This window comes from Sturnus vulgaris, chromosome 6 (assembly GCF_052056855.1).
Source record: "Sturnus vulgaris isolate bStuVul1 chromosome 6, bStuVul1.hap1, whole genome shotgun sequence".
In the NCBI taxonomy this organism is placed as follows: Eukaryota; Metazoa; Chordata; class Aves; order Passeriformes; family Sturnidae; genus Sturnus; species Sturnus vulgaris.
The window spans coordinates 1,755,814-1,779,697 of NC_142248.1; the positions used below are offsets into that span (position 1 = coordinate 1,755,814).

The 23,884-nt window shown below is 49.9% G+C and overlaps 1 protein-coding gene across 2 annotated transcripts in view; it reads right to left on the reverse strand.

Annotated features, from left to right (window-relative positions):
• LSP1 (lymphocyte specific protein 1) overlaps positions 1-23,884 on the reverse strand; it is a 48,105-nt gene that overhangs the window by 14,007 nt on the left and 10,214 nt on the right. The window contains exons 1-5 of one of the 2 annotated variants that reach the window (XM_088166676.1): positions 22,177-22,357; positions 9,495-9,647; positions 7,245-7,334; positions 3,867-4,050; positions 2,795-2,926 (exon numbers count right to left, since the gene is read on the reverse strand). In XM_088166676.1, the coding sequence (XP_088022802.1) occupies positions 2,795-2,926; positions 3,867-4,050; positions 7,245-7,334; positions 9,495-9,647; positions 22,177-22,235 (618 nt within the window). In that variant the 5' untranslated portion in view covers positions 22,236-22,357. Of the gene's footprint in view, positions 1-2,794; positions 2,927-3,866; positions 4,051-7,244; positions 7,335-9,494; positions 9,648-22,176; positions 22,358-23,884 lie in introns of those variants that run through there. The other variant, XM_014892677.2, reaches the window with a different exon arrangement.

Sequence of the window (23,884 nt, forward strand, 5' to 3'; positions counted from 1 at the left end):
GTACAGAAAGACAAGGGGGAAAACTAGAGACCACATCTGCAGAAGAGAAGCCAAGCACGGGAGCAGCACAGGCATGAGTTAGGTCAACTTATCCACACCAGAGAAGCAGACAGACAGGGCAAATCAGCACATGAAGACCCCTGTGAGGCAGGTCTTCATGTCAAGCCATCAGGAAAGAGTTTTGCATCAGAGGCTCCTGTGCAATAACTCTTTGGCCAAGGCAGGAAGGCAAGCAAACACTTCACAACCACTGCAGGAAAGGAAAGCTGAAATGTTGCTAAACCTTGTGACTCTTTCATGCCCCAGAAAGCAAGCATACAGAGAGAAAAATCACCTTGAAGCCAAAGGGGGGGCTTCCTTAACACCGGCTCCCACAGAGTCAAGGAGCAGCAACCAAGTAAAAAGGAGCCTTCTCCCCCTGTAAAACTGCTGCCTGTGCCACAGGAAACATCACCTACCAAGTTAGCAGATAAAAAACAGCACTAAATGATCCTTTAAGATGCTTTCAGGATGCTGGTGCTAAATTTTAGCTAAACAGAAGACAAGACAGTGTCACATAGAGGACACATTTACCAGCTGTGCCCAAGAGCACGAGGCCCATTAGAGAACAAGCAAATAGTGCAACCCCGGCTAACAGAGATGACCTGGGGAGAGTCACTCTGCAGGGTCCCCCACAGCAGCAGAACAGAAGCCCACCAGACAGCTCTGTCTGCTGGGCAGGCTGTCTGCCTGCTGTCAGCACTCTCCTTTGCTTGCTGCTGCAGGAGCTGCTGCCTGCCCCTGAGCCATAACTTCAGAATCCACCTGGCTCACTGATGGGCAGGCTGGTACCTGACAGGGCACAGCACCAATCTCAAAGGGGAATCTGGCAGAGCTTTGCCTCAGCTGCCCAAATACAAGTACATGTCAATAGGTAAAAGCCTTGCCAACCCTGCTAGGGAGATGGTGTGCAGGTGCAAACCATACACAGGCACTTCTGAAAGGTCATGAAAAACATGAGGTTAAACACAGAGGGGCCTAGAAAAAGCTCTAAGTGACAATATATCTTAATACAACAGTCTAGGTAGGAACACCTTTCACTGTGCTATTTGGAGACCACCTCCCCCCAACCCTGGCATTTCCTTGCATTGAGAATTGTGCATTTCCCTGATCCCAAGCACTTTTTGAAGGCCAGAAGAAACCCCAGTTGTTCATTCTGCCAGCCTCAAAACTCGAGGCTCACAAGCAGCCTGTGACGAAATAGGACTGGCGCAAGATTTCCCCCTTGCCTCCATACACCCCCCTAATTCAGCCCTCAGCCATGCTGGCCCTCTGAACCCCAAATAACACCCCATCTCCCCATAACCCAACATCAGCCTGCCCCAAATGTCCACCAGCCTCCACCAGCCACATCTGGCAGGGAACACACCACTGACTGCAGATGCTTTTGTCTTTCACTACAAGCAGGGCTTCTGCTGAGCTTCCTGTGCCAAAACACCTTCCTGGTGGCCTATGTGTTTAGTTCTGTGTTCACAGAGCCCTGCTAGCTGGGGTGTAAAGATCATCCTTCCTTTGGAAAGATTCCAAGCTCAGATTTTTCCTGAACAGTTTTACACCCAGCTTAGTGTGCCAGTGAGCTCTGACATCACCATTACAAAACAGAGACTGTATTCCTAAACCTTTCCCTGGGCTAATCCTAGCAGCAGCAGTTAAACTGAGGTCAAGAAGATGTCTGTTTTGGGGTTGTAAAGACTGAAGTTTCAGCACATAAAAGTTGCTGAAAGTGTTTTCCCCATTTTCCTACCAGTTCCACTTCAGGAATACGCTTTGGCTATCCCCATCACACTTTTCAAATTTGGCATTAGCACCCTGCCTGCATCTACTCCCACTACATCTCTCCTCTTTTAATTTGACTATAAAATGGATTCTCCACTAAGAGCAAGAATCTGATGGCTGTAGATGATGAAACCTTCCTCTTGCCATCTATTTGCTGATGCAAAAGGAAGTGCTCATACAATCATCCTGAGTCAGGAAATATTGAGTAAGCCACAAATAGCACAAAACTAAATCCAAAAAAAAGCAAAGGTAGCTCTAACAGCAGATTAACAGGCTACACAGACACCTCACCATCTCCCTCACTGCTACAATCAAAAAGGTGAAGGCTTACAAAGACAAAAAACCCATTCAGTACAGAAGCACTTATCTGTATCTATTGTATTTAGAAGCACACACAGAACTGAGGATTTGTAGTAAATGCAACACAAGTCATAAGATGCAATTCAGGTGGTATTAATAATGGAAGTTTCACAAGAGCATCAATGCAGACAGATGTGATCAGGAAGGACACAATGCTTCAAAGAACATAAATCCTCATTTGTTTAAACAACTTAAGTCATACATTTTGTTCTAAGTAGGAGAGAAATGCCACTGTTTCAGTTATTGGGGTTTTTTCCCTTCGGAAGGGAAATTTCATTACGATTAAGTTCTTGTGAATTTTGTTAAAGACAACACAAGTTGAAAGCACAGGTATCCCAGTATCACAATATTCCCTGGAGCCCTCAACGAACTTTAGACTTTTAGAGTGATTGCTACAGCTTCCAACAGCTCAAGCAGGCAAAGTAGGAGGAGAGGAGGGGCTGACAGCCATGAAAGATGAGGCAAATTGTTCATGTGGTTTGTCTGAGCTTGTAGCAGGACAGATAACGGGATTCCCACTGCACATCACTGAAAGCCCTGGATAACCTTTCCTCATCAATAGCTGGGTGCTCTGTTGTGGCAGCTGTCATGCACCCAGAGGGGCCCCAGGAACACAGACCTTTGTGGAGCACACGGCAGTGTGGTCAGAGCACAGCTCCTCCTCTTCCAGGCTGCCAAGGCTCGGGGCCTTCTGCCGTTTCTCTGGTGTTTCTTCTTCCTTCTCGCCATCATTTCGCCTTCTCTTCTTTTCCTGAGTGCAGAAAAAGAACAAGCCAGGAAGTGAGTTGGTCAAACTGCTTATTATGCAACAACAGTGATTTTTCCCTCTCAGGCTTCCTGCTTTACACTAAATAAACATAAAAACACAGAAATTTAGAGTTAACATTATCTAATTTGGAAGCATTCAGGAAGAAGCTCATATGTCATTTGGAAGTGAGGACAGAAATAAGAAATTTTGCAGGTTCAAGATTCCCAAATGGTATTAAAAGGGGTCCTTGCATCAGTTATAAAGATCTCTTACCACAACTGAGATAGGAAAATATTAATTTCTTATTTAGAGGCCAAAAGGAGTGAGAGAGAAACTGCCTTTAGAATAAAGGGTCGGAAAGAGTAATACACAGTTCAAATACAAAAATCTTACTAGCCCCAGACAGCCAAAATCCATTTACAAATGATATTTGAAGCTCAGTTGCCTAACTTGCACACCATTTGAATTCCAGCTTTGTCTCTCTCTCTCTCCCCCCTCTTATCCAGGAATTATCAGAACAAAAAAAAACCTCAGCTGGGAGCAATGCAAGGCTAAGAGATCTATCAAAACAAAGCACTCCAAAGGTGTGATAAAGGCTGGGGAGAGAAAAACAAGCAGTATAATTTAGATTTGAGGTCTCATGTGAAGCTACTCACAAGGCCACATGAGAATTAACACTTTCCTCCTCAGCATGACAGGGACATGGCAAAGCCACCACAAGTTCTGGGAGCAAACGCACCCCCTAAAAAAAGGGAAGAGGCTGCCTCCAGTGACCATAAGAAGGCCCAGCACACAGGCAAGAGTGGCACCAGGTCATGCCATGAAAGCACATCAGTGCCTACATGGGCTCAACTCCCAGCAGCAATGGTGAGCCAAGGCATGGGAGAGCAGCCCCCAGCATCAGCCCTCTGGAAAGAAGAGGATCAGCACCTCCTGATCCCACCTCTTGCTCAGCTTGTTCCTGCTCCTCCTGTTCTTGAACCTTTTCTTCCTCCTGGCACAGCCTCTCTTCCTCTCTGACAGCCATAGTCTTCTCTGGGCTTTCCTGATCCAGCTGGATCTGCTCCAGTTTGACCTCAGCTTCTCTCACACCACTGTCCTCTTCTTCGTAGGACTGTCTTGGAGACCTGGAGATGGGGGAGAGATCCAGGAAGAAAACGACAGTTATGAGCCAAAAGATACCATGAGGTAGCTCAGATCTCTAGAAATCCAATTTTATCACTTCCCCAAACCTACAGCGTGCTGGGTATTCCACACCAGGGCTCACAGCCAGCTCCAAGCACCCAGATGCAACAGCAGTCACATCTCACTTCCCCACTTCAAGTGTCCAGGACTCAACTCAACTAAGAGCTATGGCAGAGCTGAAGGTACCAGCAGGACAAGATGATGGGCAAGACCCATAGGAAAGCAGAGAAGAGCCCTCTGCTCAAAACCCTAGCAGAGAGGACACTGCCACCATGATGTGGTGCTGGCTCAATTCCCTGCTTGGCTACAGCTAAAATCCCTGCTAACATCCTGCAGTCAAACACAAATTTGATGCTTCCCCCATGGTTCCCAGCATTAATTCAATGTGGGGCACCAAACACAGCCATTCTCTGCCTAAACTCATCTTCCATGTTAACAGAATCTCTTGCTGAAGGAGAACCCAACCAACAACACATGAATATGCTTCTCAAGCTGAAACTACACCCTAGGGCAAGGCTGCAGAGCCACTCCACTGGAATTATTCCACAGGCAAGGCACAGTGCCTCGCAAGCAATACTTTGACACCTGATTCCAAGCCTCACTTTGCCCACTGGAAAAAATTGCACCTCTACTCACATCACTCATCTCATATCCCAGCAAAACAAATGAGTTCCAAAGCAGATGGGGTCATCCCTTGGCTTAGGGATTTAAAAAAATCCACAATGGGTTTGGTACAAGAGACTTGCTCCAAGTCTCTGAGGCTGCAAGAGGAGACCCAAGAGTATGTTTATGCAATCAGCTTTGCAAAAGCAGAGCATCCCATGCCTTTGGGCACAGGGACGAATACAGAACCCCAGAACTCTCCCTGGCTCAAAGCCATGCACCAAGCTGTTATTGCCATTTTACTTTCCCCAGCCAAAAGAGCTTTCTCCTCCCACTCAGTTCTTAGAAAATCGCCTGGCTTGAGAGAGCAGGGCTAGAGAGCTGGCTAACAGGCAGCTGCCAAAGGGCAAGGCTGACTCACTGCTCCTCCCTCAACAGGCAGCACCAAAACACAAGAACAAGTTCCAACAAGACCTTTCCACCCACCTCTGTGCTGCTGGGAAGGCAGCTCACAGGTCAGCTACCAGCCAGACCTCTACATTGACCACACGGGGAAAAAACATGATGAATATGCTGGCTTGCTTGACTTGTTTCTCATCATCCTCTCACCAAGAGCAAACAGGCTCTGAAGGCCCAGGAAGCTAGCAGCTCTCCACCAGGATGCCAGCAATGTCTCCAGCTCAAGTGCAAGCTCACACTAAAAATTAAGGCCAGCAAACACAGTGCAGCCTATAGGATGCCTTTCACACCACAGCAATGTTGCATGGGAAGCAGCTAGGCTGGCACAGCTTCACCTTCTTGCACACAGCTGATAGCATGGATCTCCTACCTTAAAGGGGAGAAGCAGGACCAAAGAGAAAATATCCCTTAGCACCAAGGTCCTCAGAGAATGCAAGGACCTGATTGAGTTCCATCCAGTGGAGACCAGCTGTCTCCATCCACTCTTTCACAGCCACCACTTAAAACCCAGAATTTAGTTCTTCTTCAGGTTAACAAGTTGGGAAATCCTGACCACAGCACCGCTTGTCCCAGCATGGGGAATCACAGGCAGACACACAACCAACCTGTGCTCATAGCACACTCCAAGCTCGTCCTTTGGGTGAAGCAAGTCCCCAGGGACAAAGCTGCTGAAAGGACTTCACAGGGCACAGCCCCTGCTATGAAGCAAGCCCAGCAGAGCCCTTTAGAAAAAGGTCCTCAGAGTCTAAGCCCCCTCAGCTGCCTCCCAACCAGCCCTTACCCAAAAAGCCTTTAGCTACAGCTTCTGCTTTTAAAGTACCAGCTCTCACTGATGGCCTTCACCTGCCATAAAGAGCCCTGCTCAGCACTCTCCCCTCCCTGCAGGGATAACACAAGCATCACATAAAAAACCCAACAAGAAATACCTGGGGAGGATAATGTTAATTCCAACTAATTCTCTTTTGAAGGCCGAGGAGGGACTAGCAGAAAAGCTCTTTGCAAGGGGGACTGGAAAAAAAAGCAGCAAAGCAAAAAGCAGATGATTTCTAACTGTTCCCACAGATGTTATAATCACGTTGTGCTGGGCCTTGGAGGTGCTTGAGAAGTGCTTGTGGGGTCAGGGCTGCAAAGGTACAGCTTGCAGCACGGTTTAGCCACAACATTTGGGGAAAAGTAACAAAACTTTGAGTTCTTTTTATTTATTCAGCAGTAAATATTAATCTTAAGCACTTTTTCAGTCACAGAATAGTTTGGGTTGGAAAGGACCTTTAAAGGTCATCTAGCCCAATCCCTCTGAAATAAGCAGGAACCTTTTTAATCAGATCAGGTTTCTCTGAGTCCTGTCCAACCTGACCTTGAATGTTTCCAGGGAAGGGGCATCTACCACCTCTCTGTGCAAAGAATTCTTCAGGGTAAAGAAGAGGCTATGCCAAAAATTCCCTACAAAATCAAGCTGCCAAGAGTTCATGTGCAGGTAAATGGTATCCAAGGGAAGTGGTTAAGGCAGGAGTTTGGTTTATTTCTGTAAGGGAGGAGTGATGGGAGATGGGGACTAAACAGCTGGCACACAAGCGCCTCTCGGAGTTCTTTGCTTCCTTTTTCTTTCCTGCTCCAAGAGGAGTCAGGCACAGGTGGGCTGGGGCCATAACACCCACTATGCTGACATGAGCTAGGAAGCAGCAATAACTTAGAACAGCTTTTTAGGCTGGCCTGGATTATGTTAGAGACCATTTCAGCCCCTGCAGCAGCTCAGGTGGCTTAAATCTGCTGTTGTCACTCCTCCAAGCCCAGGCGTCCTGGCAGGCTGCCCTTGCTTGGAGCACAAAGCTCAATCCAAACATCCCCAAAGCCTGGGGCCGCCCCTGGGCCATTCCTCCCTGCTAGCCCAAATGGCAGGCAGGGAGCATCTGGCCCAGTGGTGCAGGGTCTGTTGTGCCCCGCTGATGCTCCAGGCTCTGGCCTCATTCTTACCACATGCCAGACTTGCCCTGGGTCTGGTCACCCCTCCTCAGGGCCAGTCCTTTTACTGGGGACATGGATATCCCTGCCCTTGGTTCATCTGTGCCCTACCCACCTCTGCCTGCGCTGCTCGAGCTTCTGGGACCAGTCACTGAACCCCTCATCTTCCTCCAGCTCCGAAGGCCCAGATGGCTTGAAGTCGTAGCTGAAACACAGCAAAAAAGAAAATTAGCATTGAGGGGCATGTAAGAAGGCCTAAACCTGGCCTGAAAGAGCCACAGCCTGACACAGTCCTTCTCTCCTTCCAGTTATTCCATTTATCCTTCTTTGGGTGAGCTCCACTGTTGAAGATAGCCACGGCAAAATCATTCCAGTATTTGTGGCCCTGGCCACAATGTGTGCTCAGGCTAACAGAAAAGTTCCCAGGGAGCAAGGGAGACTGGCTGAATGCTGTTAGAAATCTGGCCACTTCCACGTGTCTCTCTGCAAACACACTGCCAGGAGAAGCACAAAGCCAGGACAGGCCCATCATCACCGCTTCAGCTGATGTCCATCCCTCTGGCTCCCAAGAACACCCCTGTCTTTCCTGCAAACCTTCTGTTCTCCTGACTGCTTCTGGTTTTCTTTAGCAGGGGTAAGGGAGAACAGGAGGTTCACTCTGTCCCTTGGGAGCAAGGAAATGCAGGGGTGGGTTTGAACTAAGGGGAGTGACATGGATAGGATGAGTCCCAGCGTGGGAAGAGCCACAGGAAGGAGAGGGCAGGATTTACACAAGAGAGAATGAAGCTTTTCAGAAGATTAATAGCCAGGGCTGACCCTGGCTGCATGAGCAAGCCCAGGTGGCTGTCAGCAGCTGTAAACAAAACCAGGGAATGGCCAGAGAAGAAGAAACATCCTCATGGCCCAGCAAGCTTTGGATCATGGAACAGGGACCAAAGCCCTTCATTTTAAGAGTTGTTCTTGTCATTGCCCTCTTAAGCACTCAATTAAATTTGGGCAATGCCAATGGTCCTGCAGGGCCAGCAGCACAGCTCTGCCCACGCCGACAGGACTGGAGCCTGCAAGCCCCTAGGTTACTGGGGCTGCTGCATGCTGCTCTGGCCTGAGGCTGCTCACAGCACCAACCAGCAAAGCACAGACCAGAGAGCTCATCTGCTGTTTTAAAGACCTTTTCAAATTATTTCCTAGCCCCTGTGTGAAGGGGGGTTTGGAGAAGCTAATGAGTGTCATTACTTTCCAGACCTTCTGTTTGCTTTTAGAGCAGACTGCAGCGGTTTTGTCTGCAGAATATCACCGTGAGTATTTCCACAAAAGACTGTGAAGGTGTTTTGCTATGCTTTTATCAAAAGAAAAAGAAAAAAAAAAGAAGTCCTGAATAATTTTGGAAGTATCTTGGAAAAAAATATTTTAATGGAAAAAGAGTAAGTTTTCATAAATAACTTCTGTTATTTTTCCAGTAAAATGAAGATGTTGCTTCTCTGTGACTATAATTCCAAATCCTGCCACCACTTTTCCACTGTGTTCAATAGATTAAGAAATAAATTGAACACATAAACAGTGGTAAGACTGAGGACTTTGAGACAAGAATTTGGCAATTCAGAATGCAGACTAGTTTTTGTGCAAGCCCCAGTGCTGCACAGCATCTGGGCTGCTGAACCATGGATGTGGGGAGGCTGCAGTAGGATGTGGTGTGGCATGCTGTGGATGTCATCTTATCCCTTCTCCAGGTGTTTCCTCTTTGACAGCAGATAGCTCAGCATCTCCATAAATGCCTCCTGAGCAATGTCCATTTAGGATTTGCCCCATTAAAGCACAAAGTTAATTTTAACCCTTAGAGCTGTGAACTGCACCGGCTCAGGTGCTGCTTTATGCTTCCCAGTGCTAGGCCAGCATCCTCTGGGGGAGGAATGGAAAGCCCAGCTAGGATAGGTGATTGCTTGCACTGGTTGTGCATCACATCCTCAGGCACATCTGTCTTTGCACATATCAGGAAACTCCATTACTTTTGGTGTAGGATGACTCCCAAGTTGAAATTTAACCAAGCACTGAAATCACTGGCAATGGGGACTCCCTGCCAGAGCCCAGCCTGCCCCAAGCTGTCCCAGTGTAAACTCTCAGGGCAGTAAAACCCCCATCCTCTAGGCAAGAAAACAATCAAAGCAGGACTTCTGGGGCTTTCTGCCCAAACAAGAAAGCACACTGTTTGCCAGTGTGCGCTAAATGCCCCAGCCCAAACCTATTAGAGAACTTCCCCATCTTCCCCAAACCACCCCAAACAAAGGGGAAACACACTCGGTGGCTGCAGGAGGGGTTTGCTGCAAGGAAATGTGTGTTGCTGAAGGATTTATCCACGGGTATTTCTTACTGGTTTTCCTGTGCCAGAGCTGCACTCTCTGAGCAGGAGACGGTGCCATTCAAGCCCTCCTCTGCCTGGGACCGCAGCTGCTTCTCCCGCTCCCGCCGCCGCCGCTCTCTCGCCGCCTCCTCCTCATCTTCCACGCTCCACTGTGCTGTCAGCCTGCCAAGCCAGAGGGAAAACCCATCTTTAATGCCATCAGGCAGTCCTGTGAAACCTGCTAACAGCCCTCTGAGGTGGCTGGGCTCCCTCCAGCAAGCAGGAGCCTTCTGCAGAGGAGTGCTCCCACCATGAGCGGCAAGTGTTCAAAGTGGCACCCTCACATCCTCCAGCACAGCTCTGCAGTGGGACTCACTGATGGACAAGGATAAGGTGGGACACAGGCGCTGGGAGAGGGGTGCAGGAGAGCCTGCAAGTCTCTAGAAGGAAGATATGGTACATAACCTCTTCCTACCAGACCAGCCACCTGCCTGTGGGCTGAAGCCCATTGCAAAGCACCATTCTCTGCAAAAACGGCTTTGCACTCCTGGAAGAGTTTGTAAATGGTCCTGTAAGGGGTTTGTAAAGGGTCTTGCAGTGCTGCAAGATATCCAACACCTTCATCTTGAGCTTTGGGACACGGAAGGCAAGATCTGTGCCCTGGGCATGAGTTTCCTTAGGCACCTGAGCTGTTCCTGCCTGACCAGGAGCCAAGGAAACAGTGGCAGAGGACAGCATCTATGTCCTGCCCTGCCCTGCCTGGCTTCCTGCCACCCCTGCAAAGAAAAACCTGCCTTGGCTTCTCCCAGACATCTCAACTGTTGGATAATAATTCCTCTGACAGCAGAACAGCCTCTTATATCCCCAAGGAAGCGATAAGGTGGATGCCACATTCCTTCTCTGGTGAGAACGCCAGTCCAGTCGCTCCCCACACGGGATCAGCTCTTGCTTCACTGGCAGCACCAGCTGAGATTCAGGCAGAAAGGAACATGCCATGGGGTGGCCACCACTCACCCAAAGGGCCTGTGATGGCAGCTGGAGCTGGGCAGGTCTGATTTGTGGTACCCAGGGCTGATGCTGGGGCTCATGCTGGGGCAGATGCCTCCTCACCCCACTCACCTCTGGTTCAGCCAGGTCCAAAACAGACACAAAGGCTGTTTCCCCTGGCATTTTCAAGCCTGTTTACAGAAATGTCTTTCAGGAAGGCACACACATGGGAGCTGGGAAGTCGATCTCCCACCAGCAGCAGGACCCAGCCCAACTGCACTTCCCCACCTCAGGCACACCCTGAGGACCGCGGTCCTCTTAGGATGAACCCGCTCCATGAGAGATACAGTGCAACATCATTCAGACTGGAACAAAGAGCCTGTGGAAAGGAAAATGGGGGAAAAAACCCCAACAGAAATGCCTTAGTTGAGACTTGTTTCAGCCCAGTTTGAGTGAATGAGGGGCAGGTTTCAGCTGGCCCCAGGAGTGCCACTCTGCCAGCCTGCCCAGCTTTGCCCTCAGTCTGGACTATGAAGCACGTGAGAAGGCTTCACTTCACCATGGGTCTCACCAAAAAAGCTGTTTTCTTTTGAGGTTCAGGACAGATAACCACCTCTCCCAGCAATGGGGGAAAAGAAGCCCATTGGAATTAACTGATGAAAAATTAGCCCTTCTAATTACACTGTGAACCTTATTAGTCTTTCACTCAGAGCCTATATTTCTCTGCAGTGCCAGCAGAACTCTTGAACTTAGCCCCAGTAGCATCCCTTTGCAGAGTGGTCCCACCACCACCCTGTCAGGAAGCTGGGGAGGACTCCAAATCGCCCTCCCTAGCTCCCACCTGCCCCAAGGCAGCAAAGCCAGGTTGTAAGCCCAATGAAGAAAGGTTGCCCATGCCTGCTGTGCCTACAGAGGTGCAGGGAACAAGCCAGACCCCAGGACAAGCCCAAGAGAATGCTCCACTGCTGTGTAGTTACTGTCTGCATTATATTGGGTAGAGTCTTTCTGCAAGCACCAAATTCAGCTCTTTCCCTTTTTACCCCCTCATCGCCCCTTGCCACCTTGGTCTCCATGAGGAACAAAGCAGACCCAGACCAGAGCCTGGGCTCCCCTCCTCCCTTCCCTACTCATCCCACACTCCTATTTATTATTTTTCCTTAGGTTCCCATAGAAACCCTTGTCTGTGGACCTGGCAGGAAGCCACCATGTTGTTGTTTTTTTTTTTTTTTTTAATATATAAATGAAGTCATTCATTAAACTCTGCCATGATCTCCCTCCCTTGTGCGACAGCTCCAGATAGTCTCCAATTTGGAAAGGCTCTTAACCCCCTCTTGCCTGTAACACCCCAGTTACGAGAAGCAAAGTCCACGTTTATGCCAGAACAAGTTAGATTTCGATTAAAGCTTTCACTCCCTCCTCCAGTTCGTTGGGAAGCTGCTGCAGAGGCGGTGCTCCACCAACACCCCCAGCTTGGCCAGGGTGCTCTAGGGAGCCTGGAGGGGGGGGTCCCTTCTGAACCACACGAGCTTTCCACGCTGTGAGAGCAACACTGGTTGGCAGCCCTCTCCCTTTCCCAGTTGGATGTGACTAACTCTCTCCCCATGACCTCACCGGCTCGCTATTCTGTCCCTGCATCCTTCGAGCAGGCTGAGGACAGAGCTGGGGGCGACTGTTTTGGGGAGACGGGGATTTTTCTGCAAAAGCAGAGAAATAACTTTCCCAGCTCCCTTTGCCACAGAGCAATCCAGCTTTGTCGCAGGGCAATTCCAGCTTCCAGGCTGCCCACTGTTGTGCTGGGATGTGCCTCAGACACTCTGAGCATCCTGGGGGGGCTGCAATGCTAGGAGCAGTATGCCTCTGCTCAGCAATAAGGGCTGCAGATAAAGCCCCCGCTGATTCAAAAATACCAGCACCCTTCAGCAAACACCTAAACCGAGTTTATTTTCAGATTCTGAGCTCTCTGTCATGCTCAAACAGGCTGCTAGGGGAGTGAGGTTTAATAAGTGATGCGTTGGGGTTCAGTAACCACACTGACAAGCAGAGGAAAAAGGAGGATTACTTTTGGACTGACCTAGCAGCACAAATATTTGTCTTTAGTGAAAAACAAACAAAACAAAATGAAGCAAAAAACACAAGCAAATGAGAAACTAAGCCTTGCCAAAGTCCTTGTGTTTGGGTCAGCTACAGGGGTTTGTTGGACCCCAGACAAAATGTGCCATTTCAATTTGGACAAGCACAAGTGTGAGCAGGGGGTCAGCTGTTAAATTGCCTTTCGAAGCAAAAAGGTGGAAAGATTTAATTTCCAAATGGTTCCATTTACTAAAACGGGGCCATGGTCTCCCGGTTGCTCTAATTGTTCACAAGCGCATTCAGTAACTCAACATGCTCAGCCCACAGTGGTATTTCACAACTGTCTTTCCCAATTCTAGAAATAATTACCCAGGGCTTCAGGATCAGGCTGATCCCACGTATATTCACCTCCAGCCAGCACTGTCCCAGGCTGATCCTAGGATGGGGAGGTTTGGGGAAGAAGCAGACTCATAGCTGCCACTGGGACCAAGAGTTCTCAACTTCATTTCACCCATCACAGGATGGGGAAACAGAAAGCAAGACTTGAAGATTGAGGAGTTGCAAGATGAGCTACAGCATACTACACTCCTGCATCCAGTCTTCATAAAATCCCTCTATAGAGGGATTTTCATGCAATGTGAAAGGAAATTCAGCCCCTTTAACAAACTTTAGTGTGACTGGAGTAGGGAGGAGAAAAGGTAAAGAGACCTCAGTGGCCGCAGCAGCCCAGAGCTGTGGCAAGATTTGCTCCAGCAAGAGCTCGTCACAGGGCTGGGTCATTTCTCTTACATGATCCCTATATCTCTGCCAACAGCTTTTGGAGGTCTTGGTTGAACCAAACACTCTTTGTGGAATAGGCTTCTCTCTTCCTGAGGACATCCTGCAGGTGTAAGGATGAGCTGAAAGCACCTTGGTTCAGCTGTGCTCACAGAGACACTGCCTGCCAAGCATTGGGGATGCTCAGATTTCTGCTCTGACTGAGGCCAGCTGCCTGTTTCACATCCAGCTCTTGACCTCACCTCCCTCTGGACCCCCAGCCAAGGGAGGGGCTCTATTTCTGTTTGCACTACAAAACGCCCCTTCCTGCAGCACAGCAATACAGGCACCCACACTCTGGCTGCCCTGCTCCACATGGCCACAAACACCCGCTCCAGACAAGCCAGCATGGCTGGGAAGGTCACATTTCCTTTGGGCAATTCCTCACCAGCACTTGAGGAGATTTTAATATTCAGGCAAGGGAAATTTCTGGCACCAGATGAGCTGTGTTTAAGGGAAACTCAGCAGACTCGAGGAGTCCTTTGCATGGTTGACGGCTCAAAGGAAGCTTTGCTGGCCCAAACCCAACCTTCAGCACTAAAGCTAATTCCAGAAAGGAAAATCAAATGCCTCCCAGAGGCTTTGGGCTTTGCAGACCTGCGCCAGAAAAACTCAGGAACCCTCTACCAACACACTGGACATTCCTGTCTCCTGAGCTCACTGGGGTATCAGGCCAGGAGTGTGCTGGCTTTGGTTGCTGCCTCTGTTGGGTAGGTCACCCCCACAAAGCCAGGGTATAAGAGGGAAGAGGTTTTGGGAACAGGATTTAGGAGGAGCCATGTGCAACCCCAGAAGAGATATTGCCCCATCACCTGTGAAAAAGCCAGCGTCCACCACAGCTGGGAATATCCCCTGGAAGCCATGGGGCTGCATGAGTTAGAGAAGAACTGGGAGGGGCAGCCCTGCCTCCCCCAGCAGCCATCCCATCTCTGCTCTGTTGAGGTTTGGGGAAAGGGAGATGACAGAAAGCAATGCAAGGGACCTTCCCCTTCCGTGCAATCCACTGCAGCCTGCATTGCCCTGCCACAGTGCCAGATACAACATCACTGCAGAACATGGCCTAGGACCATCAACGAGTTCATCTGCTTCCAAGGAGAGCTGCCAGGCTTTATTTCATATTGCATTTATCACACAATTATTTATAAAGGGACCTGACTGCTGGCAGGAGATGAACAGCTCACCCTGTTACACAAAAGGGAAGAGGACATCCTCCAAAGGCTACAACTCCCTCACCCACTTGACCCTCTGCCAACAAATTAATCACTTATTAGTGGCATATAATGGCTCTGTGTGACTGAGTCAAGTATGCTGCAATACACAGATAATGCCTCCACTCATGTCATTCAGAACCACTGGTGTCAGGCCACCACAGAAGGCATGGGGTTCCATGCCTTAGGAGTAACGTGGCTGGATAGCAATGATTACAGCTGGGTCATCACCTCACTGAATAAGGAAGGGGTGTGTTTAGTGCTACAATACAGGGAGACTGGGAAAAGAAATAAAATCAAGAATGATTATGTCACAGCCTGAAGTTTATTTCAGCCTCGCCTCGGGAGAGTTATTCTAGCTCTGAAACAGCAGTGTGTCAGTCAAAGGCAGCCAGAGATACTCCACAAGCCTCTCCCTCCCATACATTCATGTAATTCCTCAGCTGCATTGCTCCGTTCAGAGTCCAGGCTACAGAGTTTGAACAAGAAGGGGGGCAGGGGGAGAGAAAAAAATGCATCTATGTGCTTCACCCTCAGCCTTTTTCTCATACCAAGTTTCCCCACCCCACACGTAGCTGTGCAGTCTCAGCCACGTCTCCCCACTTCTCCTATAAATCACGGGTCACCTTGAGGATGTGAACAGCAGGACAGAGCTACTTCACACCCAGGAGTGGCCACAGAGCCCATCTCCACCTCCTGCTAGAACTGGGGGTGTGGAAAGGCAGCACGTATGGGCTGATAAGGACACACCAAGGCATCTGAACAGAATATGATACATCCCAAACTTTCTTCAAGCAGAAGTAGAAGTGAAACCACACTCAGCATTGCAGAGACCTATCTCCCTTTTAGAAATAAAAGCAACTCTTCTTTTTTTAAACAGATCTTGGATTTCCTCTGTACAAGCACATCCCATTTCTGCCTCGAGAAGGATGTGCAGATGTACAGCCCTGCAGCACACGTGCCACATATAAAACTCTGCCTAGTTTAGCCTTCATTAAATCCCCTGCAAAGATTGACCTGTCACTGTGGCATGGCAGGCAGGGAAGGCCCCAAGATGGTAATTTACTGCTTCCACAAGCAAAACAAGCCACACTTGAGAAAGCTGGCGGCAAATGGCAGGAGGAGGGATGAAAGCAGGGCTGGTTCTTCATCATGAGCTTCATCTGTCCCCTCCTGCCACTCACAGGACTGTCGCTCCAAGAAGGCACATGGAATGCTCCAAGCTTCCAGACGCCACAGGTGATGCACAACCACTCATAGAGGCATGAGGCAACCAGTGGGAGCAACAGTTTCTTTTTATTATTATTATTATTGATTTTAATCATGGCAGACAGAATCCAAACGAATCGCCTCCAAGATGATGAATTGCACCCTCCAGACCGTGGGTCCTTAGCACACAGATAGGCCGGTGCAATAATGTATTAACATCACCGGTCAGGAATTTGGCAGGGGGGAGGAAAGGGCTGGAGCCCAAGCCCTCCCAGCACTGCCCTGCATCCAGTAGGTGTGAGAAATCAGTGCTCTGTACAACCTCAAACCATGGCTCTTTCTCACGGTCCCTCCATCTCAGCCCTAAGGCTCAAGGAATTGGAGAGTTTTTTCTACAGGGCAGGAAGTCTGGGCTCTGTTTTTGCAAGCGAGAAGCATGTCAGAGGAGAAAACAGACTTGTCAAAGAGATGCAGACTGCCTTACCCAGCTTTGAATTTTATTTTTTCCTGCTTATAAGAAGGAAGCAAGACTCCACAGCCTCCCTGCCTTGGTTACAGTCAGCCAGCATCCTTCTTGAAACACTCCTGCTGGAAAACAAGTCTGAGCCTAGAAAGGTGAGCAATTGCCTTATCCCTGCTTCAAGCCGGGATTAAGAGCAAGATGTGTATCAGCGTGGTGGTTTTTACAGCACAGCTGGCTTGGCCCTCCCTTGGCAGCCCCGGGGGTGAGGCAGTCCCCCCCAGCAGCAGGAGGGAGTTTGGTCTCTGAGCTCAGGCAGGAGGCCGTGAGAACACTCTGCTCCACTCCCGGGGAGAGCTGGGGCTCTCCTCCTTTATGGCCATTGCTGACGAGCTGTGCTGCAGCAGGAACCAGAGGCAGCAGCAAGCCCTCGGTCCCTGCTGTGCTAGGGCACAGCATCTTCACGAGGAAAAATAGTCTTTGCCCCAAAATCCCGTGTTTGAGGGCATGGCACCCCAGCTTCTTGCTATGGGACAGAGGCACTTGGCAGCCCCAGCTGCCAGCTGAGGGATGGTGCTGATGCTATTTGATGCTCCATCAAAAGAGTCAGCAATGGAGGGAGGAGGAGAAATCAAAAAAAATCTGGAAGCTGAAAGTTAAGTTTTTAGACACCATCCCAGCTGCAAAGTCTCAGGCACCAGCTTCTCCATCCAGTGCTCCTTCTAGCTGATCCATGCTCACGTACACATGGTGGTCCATCTCCACACCATCAGAGGATGCTAACAACCTGTGCTTACAGCCCTGATGGCCTCAAAGGCTCACTACAGCTTCCCGAAATTTCCATAGGCTCAGAGTTCAGGCCCTGAACATCCAATTGCTTGAGAGCAGGTAAAAATCTGAGTCAGGTCAGGCTAAAGGCAAACAAAACCCACTCACTGTTTTCTGGGAAAGGTCAGTGGTAGGTGGAGCTCTGACAAAAACTCCAGAGCTAGAAAAAAATCTGGGAATGGATCCACAGAGTACTCAGAGGGGACAGATGAGCTGCTTCAACTGGAGAGAAAGGATGAGCTGCTATCCTTGGGGTGAAAGCTGAGGGTGGGCACCCCACAAGGCACCCAGGGAGGGACTGACCCACCACACACTGGCTTAGCCCTTACCTTCACCCTGCCCCACAGCTCAGCTGGGGCAGCAAATCCCTGGGTTCCTCCCGGCTTGCAAAATATGGTGGCATCACTCTGCAAGCAGCTGGCACCATAGAAGCCATCCTGGAATGTGGAAATCCCCCAGGCATGCCATCAGTCTGGCCCCAAGGGCTCTCCTGGACACTCCTCCCAGTCAGCAGCCTCTGCTCACATCTCCCTTTCCTCCCTTTTTGAGGAGTTCACAAAGGTTCCCATCTGTTCTGCCCTTTTTTATCCCTCTGGGGCACAGAAGGATTAAAAAAATGAAGGCCACTAATAAAAACATCAAAATGGGGAAGATTCAAGAAGGGGAGCACCATAGGCTCCTCATGACACGTTGAGGCAGCATTGCAAGGCACAAATCACACTGATGAAGGCCCTGTGTCCCCTTGCTGTCCCCATGCAGGTATCCCTTGTCCTCTTCCCACACAACAGCTCTGCTCCTGGCTCCTTCCTACACTTTTCAGTTTCCCCATCTTCCCCTAAAGTGCTGCCCTACTTCTTCACAGCAAGAATTCCTCACTCCCTACACCTATCTAGGGGCCAGGGAGTTGAAGCAAAGTGGTGCTGCAATAGGCCACGGAGGTAGCAGCTATCTCCCAGGCAACAAACTGTGCCCAGACCATGTCCTGGCATCAACCACACACTCCCCCACCCCACAAAAAATGTTCTTCCTCTTCAAAGCACCATCCAGCCCTCCCATGTGCTTCAAGCTCCTTGTTCCCAGCTCAGCACTCAGGAGGTCAAGACAAAAATACTGGAGTAGCATCTTCCCTGCTGAGAAAGATCCTGGCAAGCTTTGGGAAACATAGAATGCAGGCAGAAAGGAAGGCATCCCACAGAGCTGGGCAGAGCCCCATATCCTGATCAAACGAAATATTACAGTCATGACACACACCAAAATTCAAGGAATTTTAAAGCTACCCCTAGTGCTGAGGAACTCTAAGCATCACCAAGAGCATTGCTGGAAAATGCAGTGCTGTAGGGAGAATGAAGGGGCCCTGCAGCCACCTCATGGGTGCCAGGATATGAGTGCTGGAGGTGTCAAGCATCTCATCACATACAGCAGGCCAAAACAGAGTCGTGAAAGATTCATTTCAGATCTCACATTCTGGCTTCCCGTTTTAAATGACTCCACAGAAGATAACAAAGCAAAAAAAATCCCATCCTACAGAGTAAATAATTAGCTCTATTCCCATGATCAAATTTTCTGACTTGTTTTGTTCCCCTGAGCTTTTTCATCCTCAACATTCAGCCCCCTTCTCCCACAGGATTATTTGCACTTCAGACTCTGTGGCATTGCAAAGACATATAATTAGAGACACTGGTTAACTGGTTGCTTGTGCAGCAGCCATGCTCTGTTCTGGACCAGGTCCCCGTTGTGCTGGGAAGCAAAGGGGTGTTGTAGCACATAAGAACACTGTCCCTTTTCCCCGAGAACAAATCACAGCTGACTTCCTAATGGCACCCCAGATTCAATGGCACCCCAGATTCACCCACATGCTGGATAAAAGAGACAAGAGCAGCAGTGCTTCCAGTGCTCACACCCACACACTCCACCCCAGGACCACACATCCCAGCCAGGCATCCCCAGCCCAGCGATGGGGACACCACTGCAGCAAGCCACCACAGTGGGAGCAGTGTCAATCACCCAGTCCCAAGAAGCAGCACAGCTGCTTTACAGAGAGGCTGATTTGTAGGTTAATTAAACAGCCATATTCTTCTTGTGAAACACTTCAGGCTCGATAAATAGAAGGAGAGTAGAATTCCAGCAGGAGCAGATAATGAACTGAATGAATCGACATGACAGGTGCTGGATCCCTATCTTATTTATAGGAATTCATTAGAAGGATAAGGAAAAAGAGATCGTGATAACAAGATAAAGTGGCTCATGTTTGGAGAGGACTTAAAAAAAATACAAAGCCTTGTGGGCGTGTGAGGGATCATCGCTGTAAGCGTGCTACAAAGGGAGAAATATTTCCCCAGTGATATCCTGATAGAGAAACTATGCTGGACAAGGGGAGTGCCTGGGCACACAGGCCAAAGCAGGGAAGGTAGATAGCCCTGCAATGCCCATTCTTCTCATACCTTTCCCAGGTAATTACTCAGCCATTCGTGCTCTGCTGTTGCAAGGCCTAACCCTGGGCTCTTTCCAGCCTCCAGCTTTTCAATGGAACGTACCTGCCTGCACTTTCTGCAAAGCCAGTGAGGAAGAAGGAGGACTTTTCCAGTCCACCTCCTGGCTGGGCAGAGGTGAAAGATGTTTCCTAGAGCACTGGCTCAGTGCTTTAGCCTCCAAGTGTCTCCAATGTGATCCCAAGCACACCAAACCACTCCAGAGCAGCACGTGCACTAAGCCTGTCAGCAGCCAGTGGAAAAGCCATTTCATGCAAATCTGACTCCTGGGACTGATGTTCAGGTGATACTTCATCCATGGGCCCCTTTGTCTGAAATGCTGGGGTTTTGTATCAAGCACAAGGCAGGATGCACAAAGCACTGGGACTCAGCTCTTCAACCCAAAATCCACAAGGCTTACACTGGCTTCAGCTGAGGAACCCTTGACCCAGCTGTTGAACAGCTGGCAAGCAGCTCCCATAGCAGAGCAATGCTCAGAGAAGGTAATTCCCTGGTTATCCCTGCTGTGCCCTGCAGCAGGAGCAGCCAGGTAAACCATGACACCACACTGATATCCCCAGTGCTCGTGAATATGGCTCTGAGCAGCTGCTTTCACTCGTGAGCTCCAGGTCTCCAAAGCACTTGGACACACCAGAAGAGCCCAGGACCTACACGGTGTAACCACTCTGTTGCAGTCACCTTGGGACAGAAAAAAGTAGAGCACAGCAATCTTGACAGCAACATATCCTCAAGCCAGGAGCCTCAAGCCATTCATTAAAGAAGCTCCTTCCTGCAGCCAAGGTGGCAGGGCTTGCAGAGCCAGCCCCACAGCCTATCTCAGGAACTCCAGGAGAAACTGTTCCAGAAGAAAAATACAACTGCAAAATAGGCTATGGTGTGTACGGAGCAGATCCTGCTTGTTCTGCTGTTGAATCTTGTGAGGCTTTTTGCGTGTAAACCATGGAAATCCCTCACACCCCCCCCACCTCACTCCTCATCTGTAAGCAGGACTGGAAAGTACAGCCACAAAGCTAAAGCTCAATCAGGTTAAGTGTAATAACCCCACTCAGGAAACATGTCACCTTGTAAAAAAGTCCCTGCGAGTCTCTGGGACACCAAAAGTCCCTTATCCACAGCAGGAGGAGATGCCAGGACGGAAAATACCCCTGGCTTAAGCTGTGCTGAGGACAGTTCTTCGGACACCCCTATTCTCTGCAGGAAGCACATATGTTTCCCCTTGCTCCCCCCCATCTGTCACCCTGCAAAATAAATTGCTACCCAGCTGTAAGCAGGCAATTCCCACCCCAGTTCATTTGCCCGGCCCCAAATCTGAGCTCGTCCCTGCCTTCTGCACACCCAGAGAGGTTTCCCTGCCCCTCGCGAGCCCCTGACAAAGCCCTGCTCCGAAACAGGGATGGGTAACCCAGATCCCAGTGCCCCTGGGCTGAGACCAGGGAATGGGTCCAGCAGGCCAAACAAAAGATGAACTGACAGGAGTCAGCCTCTCCTGCCCACTTTCCACCCCAGGGCCTGTGCAACCAGTGGGAGCTTTTCTGCCCACTTCCCTGGGTCCAGGAGGACGGAAAGTGGCAAAGCCTGGATGGGCTGTAGGCACCCATTTACCTTCCAAGCCAAGAAACTTATTTGAGAGATGAGGTTTAGAGGCTGCGTTACCAATCAAGGAGATCCCAAATTGACTGGAAAATGACTGGTGAATAAACCCCACCACGACATCCTCCACCTCTCAGCTGGAGTCACAGCGAGCACAAGGGAGCCAAAAGAGGTACTCAAGATGCAGAATGTGAGTCCAACACTCCCTAATTCCACCTCTCACCCATCCAGCTGCTCAATTAAATATGGAAAGGTGAGAAGTGCCTCTCCTCAGCCCAGTCAGGGCCGCCAGCATGGCACACCACCATCATCCAGAGATGGATCCCAGAGACCCATGGAGGGAAACAGCAACTCCAGCCCCCAGGGAAGAGCACAGTGACCGCATGGCAGGGAATCTCAAAGCCAGCAGACAATGTAGCCGTCCTCCCCGGCTCGGCGCCGGCTGACAACCGGGAATAAGCCCAACCGAGCCATCCACCTCCCTGCCCTGGCAATTATACTCTGAGAGAAAGGTTCAAAGCACTATTGTGATCAATTAAATCGAAAAAAGAGCAATGTCAGCTTGCAGCCCTGGGAGGATCCGGCCCTTTACTGATCTATGAATTAAAAACGCGCATCACAGCGTGCACAACGTACAGTTCCTGCGGGGAAAAAAAAAGAAAAATCCTTTTTCTAGGCAGAAGCGCTCAGCACTCAGGAGACACAAAAAGCCACGTACTGAGACATCCCTCGCAGGGAGAGGGGAAACCAGCGGCTCAGGTGAGTGTCACAGTACAGTTGTGCTCAGTTATTTCAGTTGGGAGCTCCTGGAAAAGCCATCAGCAAGTTTAAATCTGCTTTTCTCATACAGCTTTCGCGGAGGAGAGGGAGGGTTATCTATTATCCTTCCTTCCAATGCATCGGAAAGCCGGGGTAAGGAGGGAACGCAGCCGATTTAAAGGGACACGAAGATGGTCGGTGCGGAACGCGCTCGCTCTCCCCGGCGCCGATCCCCCCCGGGCACATCCAGCCGGAGCCGGGAGCGGCTCCATCCCCGCGGGCAGGTGGGCGCTCACCTGATGAGGTTCTGCAGGCCCTGTTTGCTGGAGTTCCTCCTCAGGATCGCGCTGGTCATGGTGGCCGAGCCGCGGGTCGCAGGGTCCCGCTGCCGCCCCCTCCCCAGCGCCGCAGGCAGCAGCCCGGCACTGCGCGCTCCCGCGGCCCCCTCTCCGCCCTCAGGAAGTTCTGCAGCTGGTTTCCTTTTGTTTCTGCTAGCCCCCCCTGCTCCACACCCCCGGCGTGTCTCCTCCACCTCTGCCTCCTCCTCCTCCTCCCCCTCTGCCTCGTGGAAGTGTCACGGGAGGATCTCTGGGGGCGCCGCACAAAGCCCGGCGCTCCCCGCTCCCCTCAGGAGGGATTCTCTCCTGGCTTTAACTCTTCTCTCCTTCCTTCATCTTCTACAGCCCCCTCCTCTCTCCCCCGCCCTTTTTTTTTTTTTCCTTCTGTTTTTTTCCCACCTTTACCACTGTTTTTCTGATTACACAAAGCAACTAGGGAGCAGAAATGCAGATTGGCAACTTGCACTCGACGGGCTGTAAATCACCGCCGCTCCATTCACAGCAGAAGTCTTGCATGAAGGTCTCACCTCCAAACAGTCCCCACACGCCCGAAGGTGAGCCAAGAGTCAGATTAATACGAAAGGAGCTTTGCACTGGGAAATGCCACACCAGAGAAAAATGTTCTCGTGGGATGGAGATAGGAGCTTTTGGATTTTGGGGGAAACCACAGAGCTGCAACCCCAGGCGGGCAAGCAGCCTACACTCTGCTTCTGCTCTCAAGCATTGCCCCTCACCTGCCTGAGTGGCCAGCTCGCCCGTGCCTCAGTTTTCCCAGCCATCAAATTGGGCAAGAGGCAAAAAATTTGGCTAAATCTGGCTTTCCTCTATGAAACACTGATATTTCAGGGCATTAAAGAAATGCGTGAGTGTTTGATGAAGGACTAAGATTGCCGCCTGCTAAAACAAAATTGCTATGTGCCATGCATTCAGGTGGTTGTTCTTCATGTTACCTCCTCATGGGAGTAGTCTTGGGAGGAAAAAACAAAAGGATCTTTTTCTCTAAACTGCATCTCCTGGTCCACGTGTGCTTTTTGGGTGAAAAGAGATCCTCTACTCTGCCAAACCAACAGGTGCCTGGACTTGTACCTAGCAAGTTCCAGCCCTGCCTTATACTTGCACATTATGGTGCTCATGGCCTGCCCATGTTCCCAAGGTAAGTGGGAATATTCCTCTGGCTGTCTGCAAAATTGGAGTAGTTACGATGGAGCCATTCTGCTGAGACCTTCACCTTCCCTCTCATCTCATTTACACATTTCCCTTCAATCGCTTCTGCAGAAATGTTTCTTGATGCCTGGTAAGCTGAAATGAGGAAGTTGCCCATGAAATATGCCAAGAAATATAAATTTAAAAAAAAAAGAGGAAGTGCCTGCCCTCCTTTCCACTGTCTCTTCATTTCAAAACAGCTTGTTGTTTTTTTCCCCTGCAGATATTTACTAAGCATCGCCTAAGTGATTATGAACAACAAAATCCACAAAGCAAAGACACTGATGCTGGCCTCGCTCTGTGGGCTGCTCAGATGATATCACACTGCATATTTTTCTTTCTAAATTCAGGGAGAAGATGTAAGAGATCCACCATAAAAGATCTCTGTTGCTAAAAAAGAGCTTGTCCCAGCCCTGCAAGTGCTTGCAGGAGTAATTAGGTTTAAGCATGTGAACATTCCTAT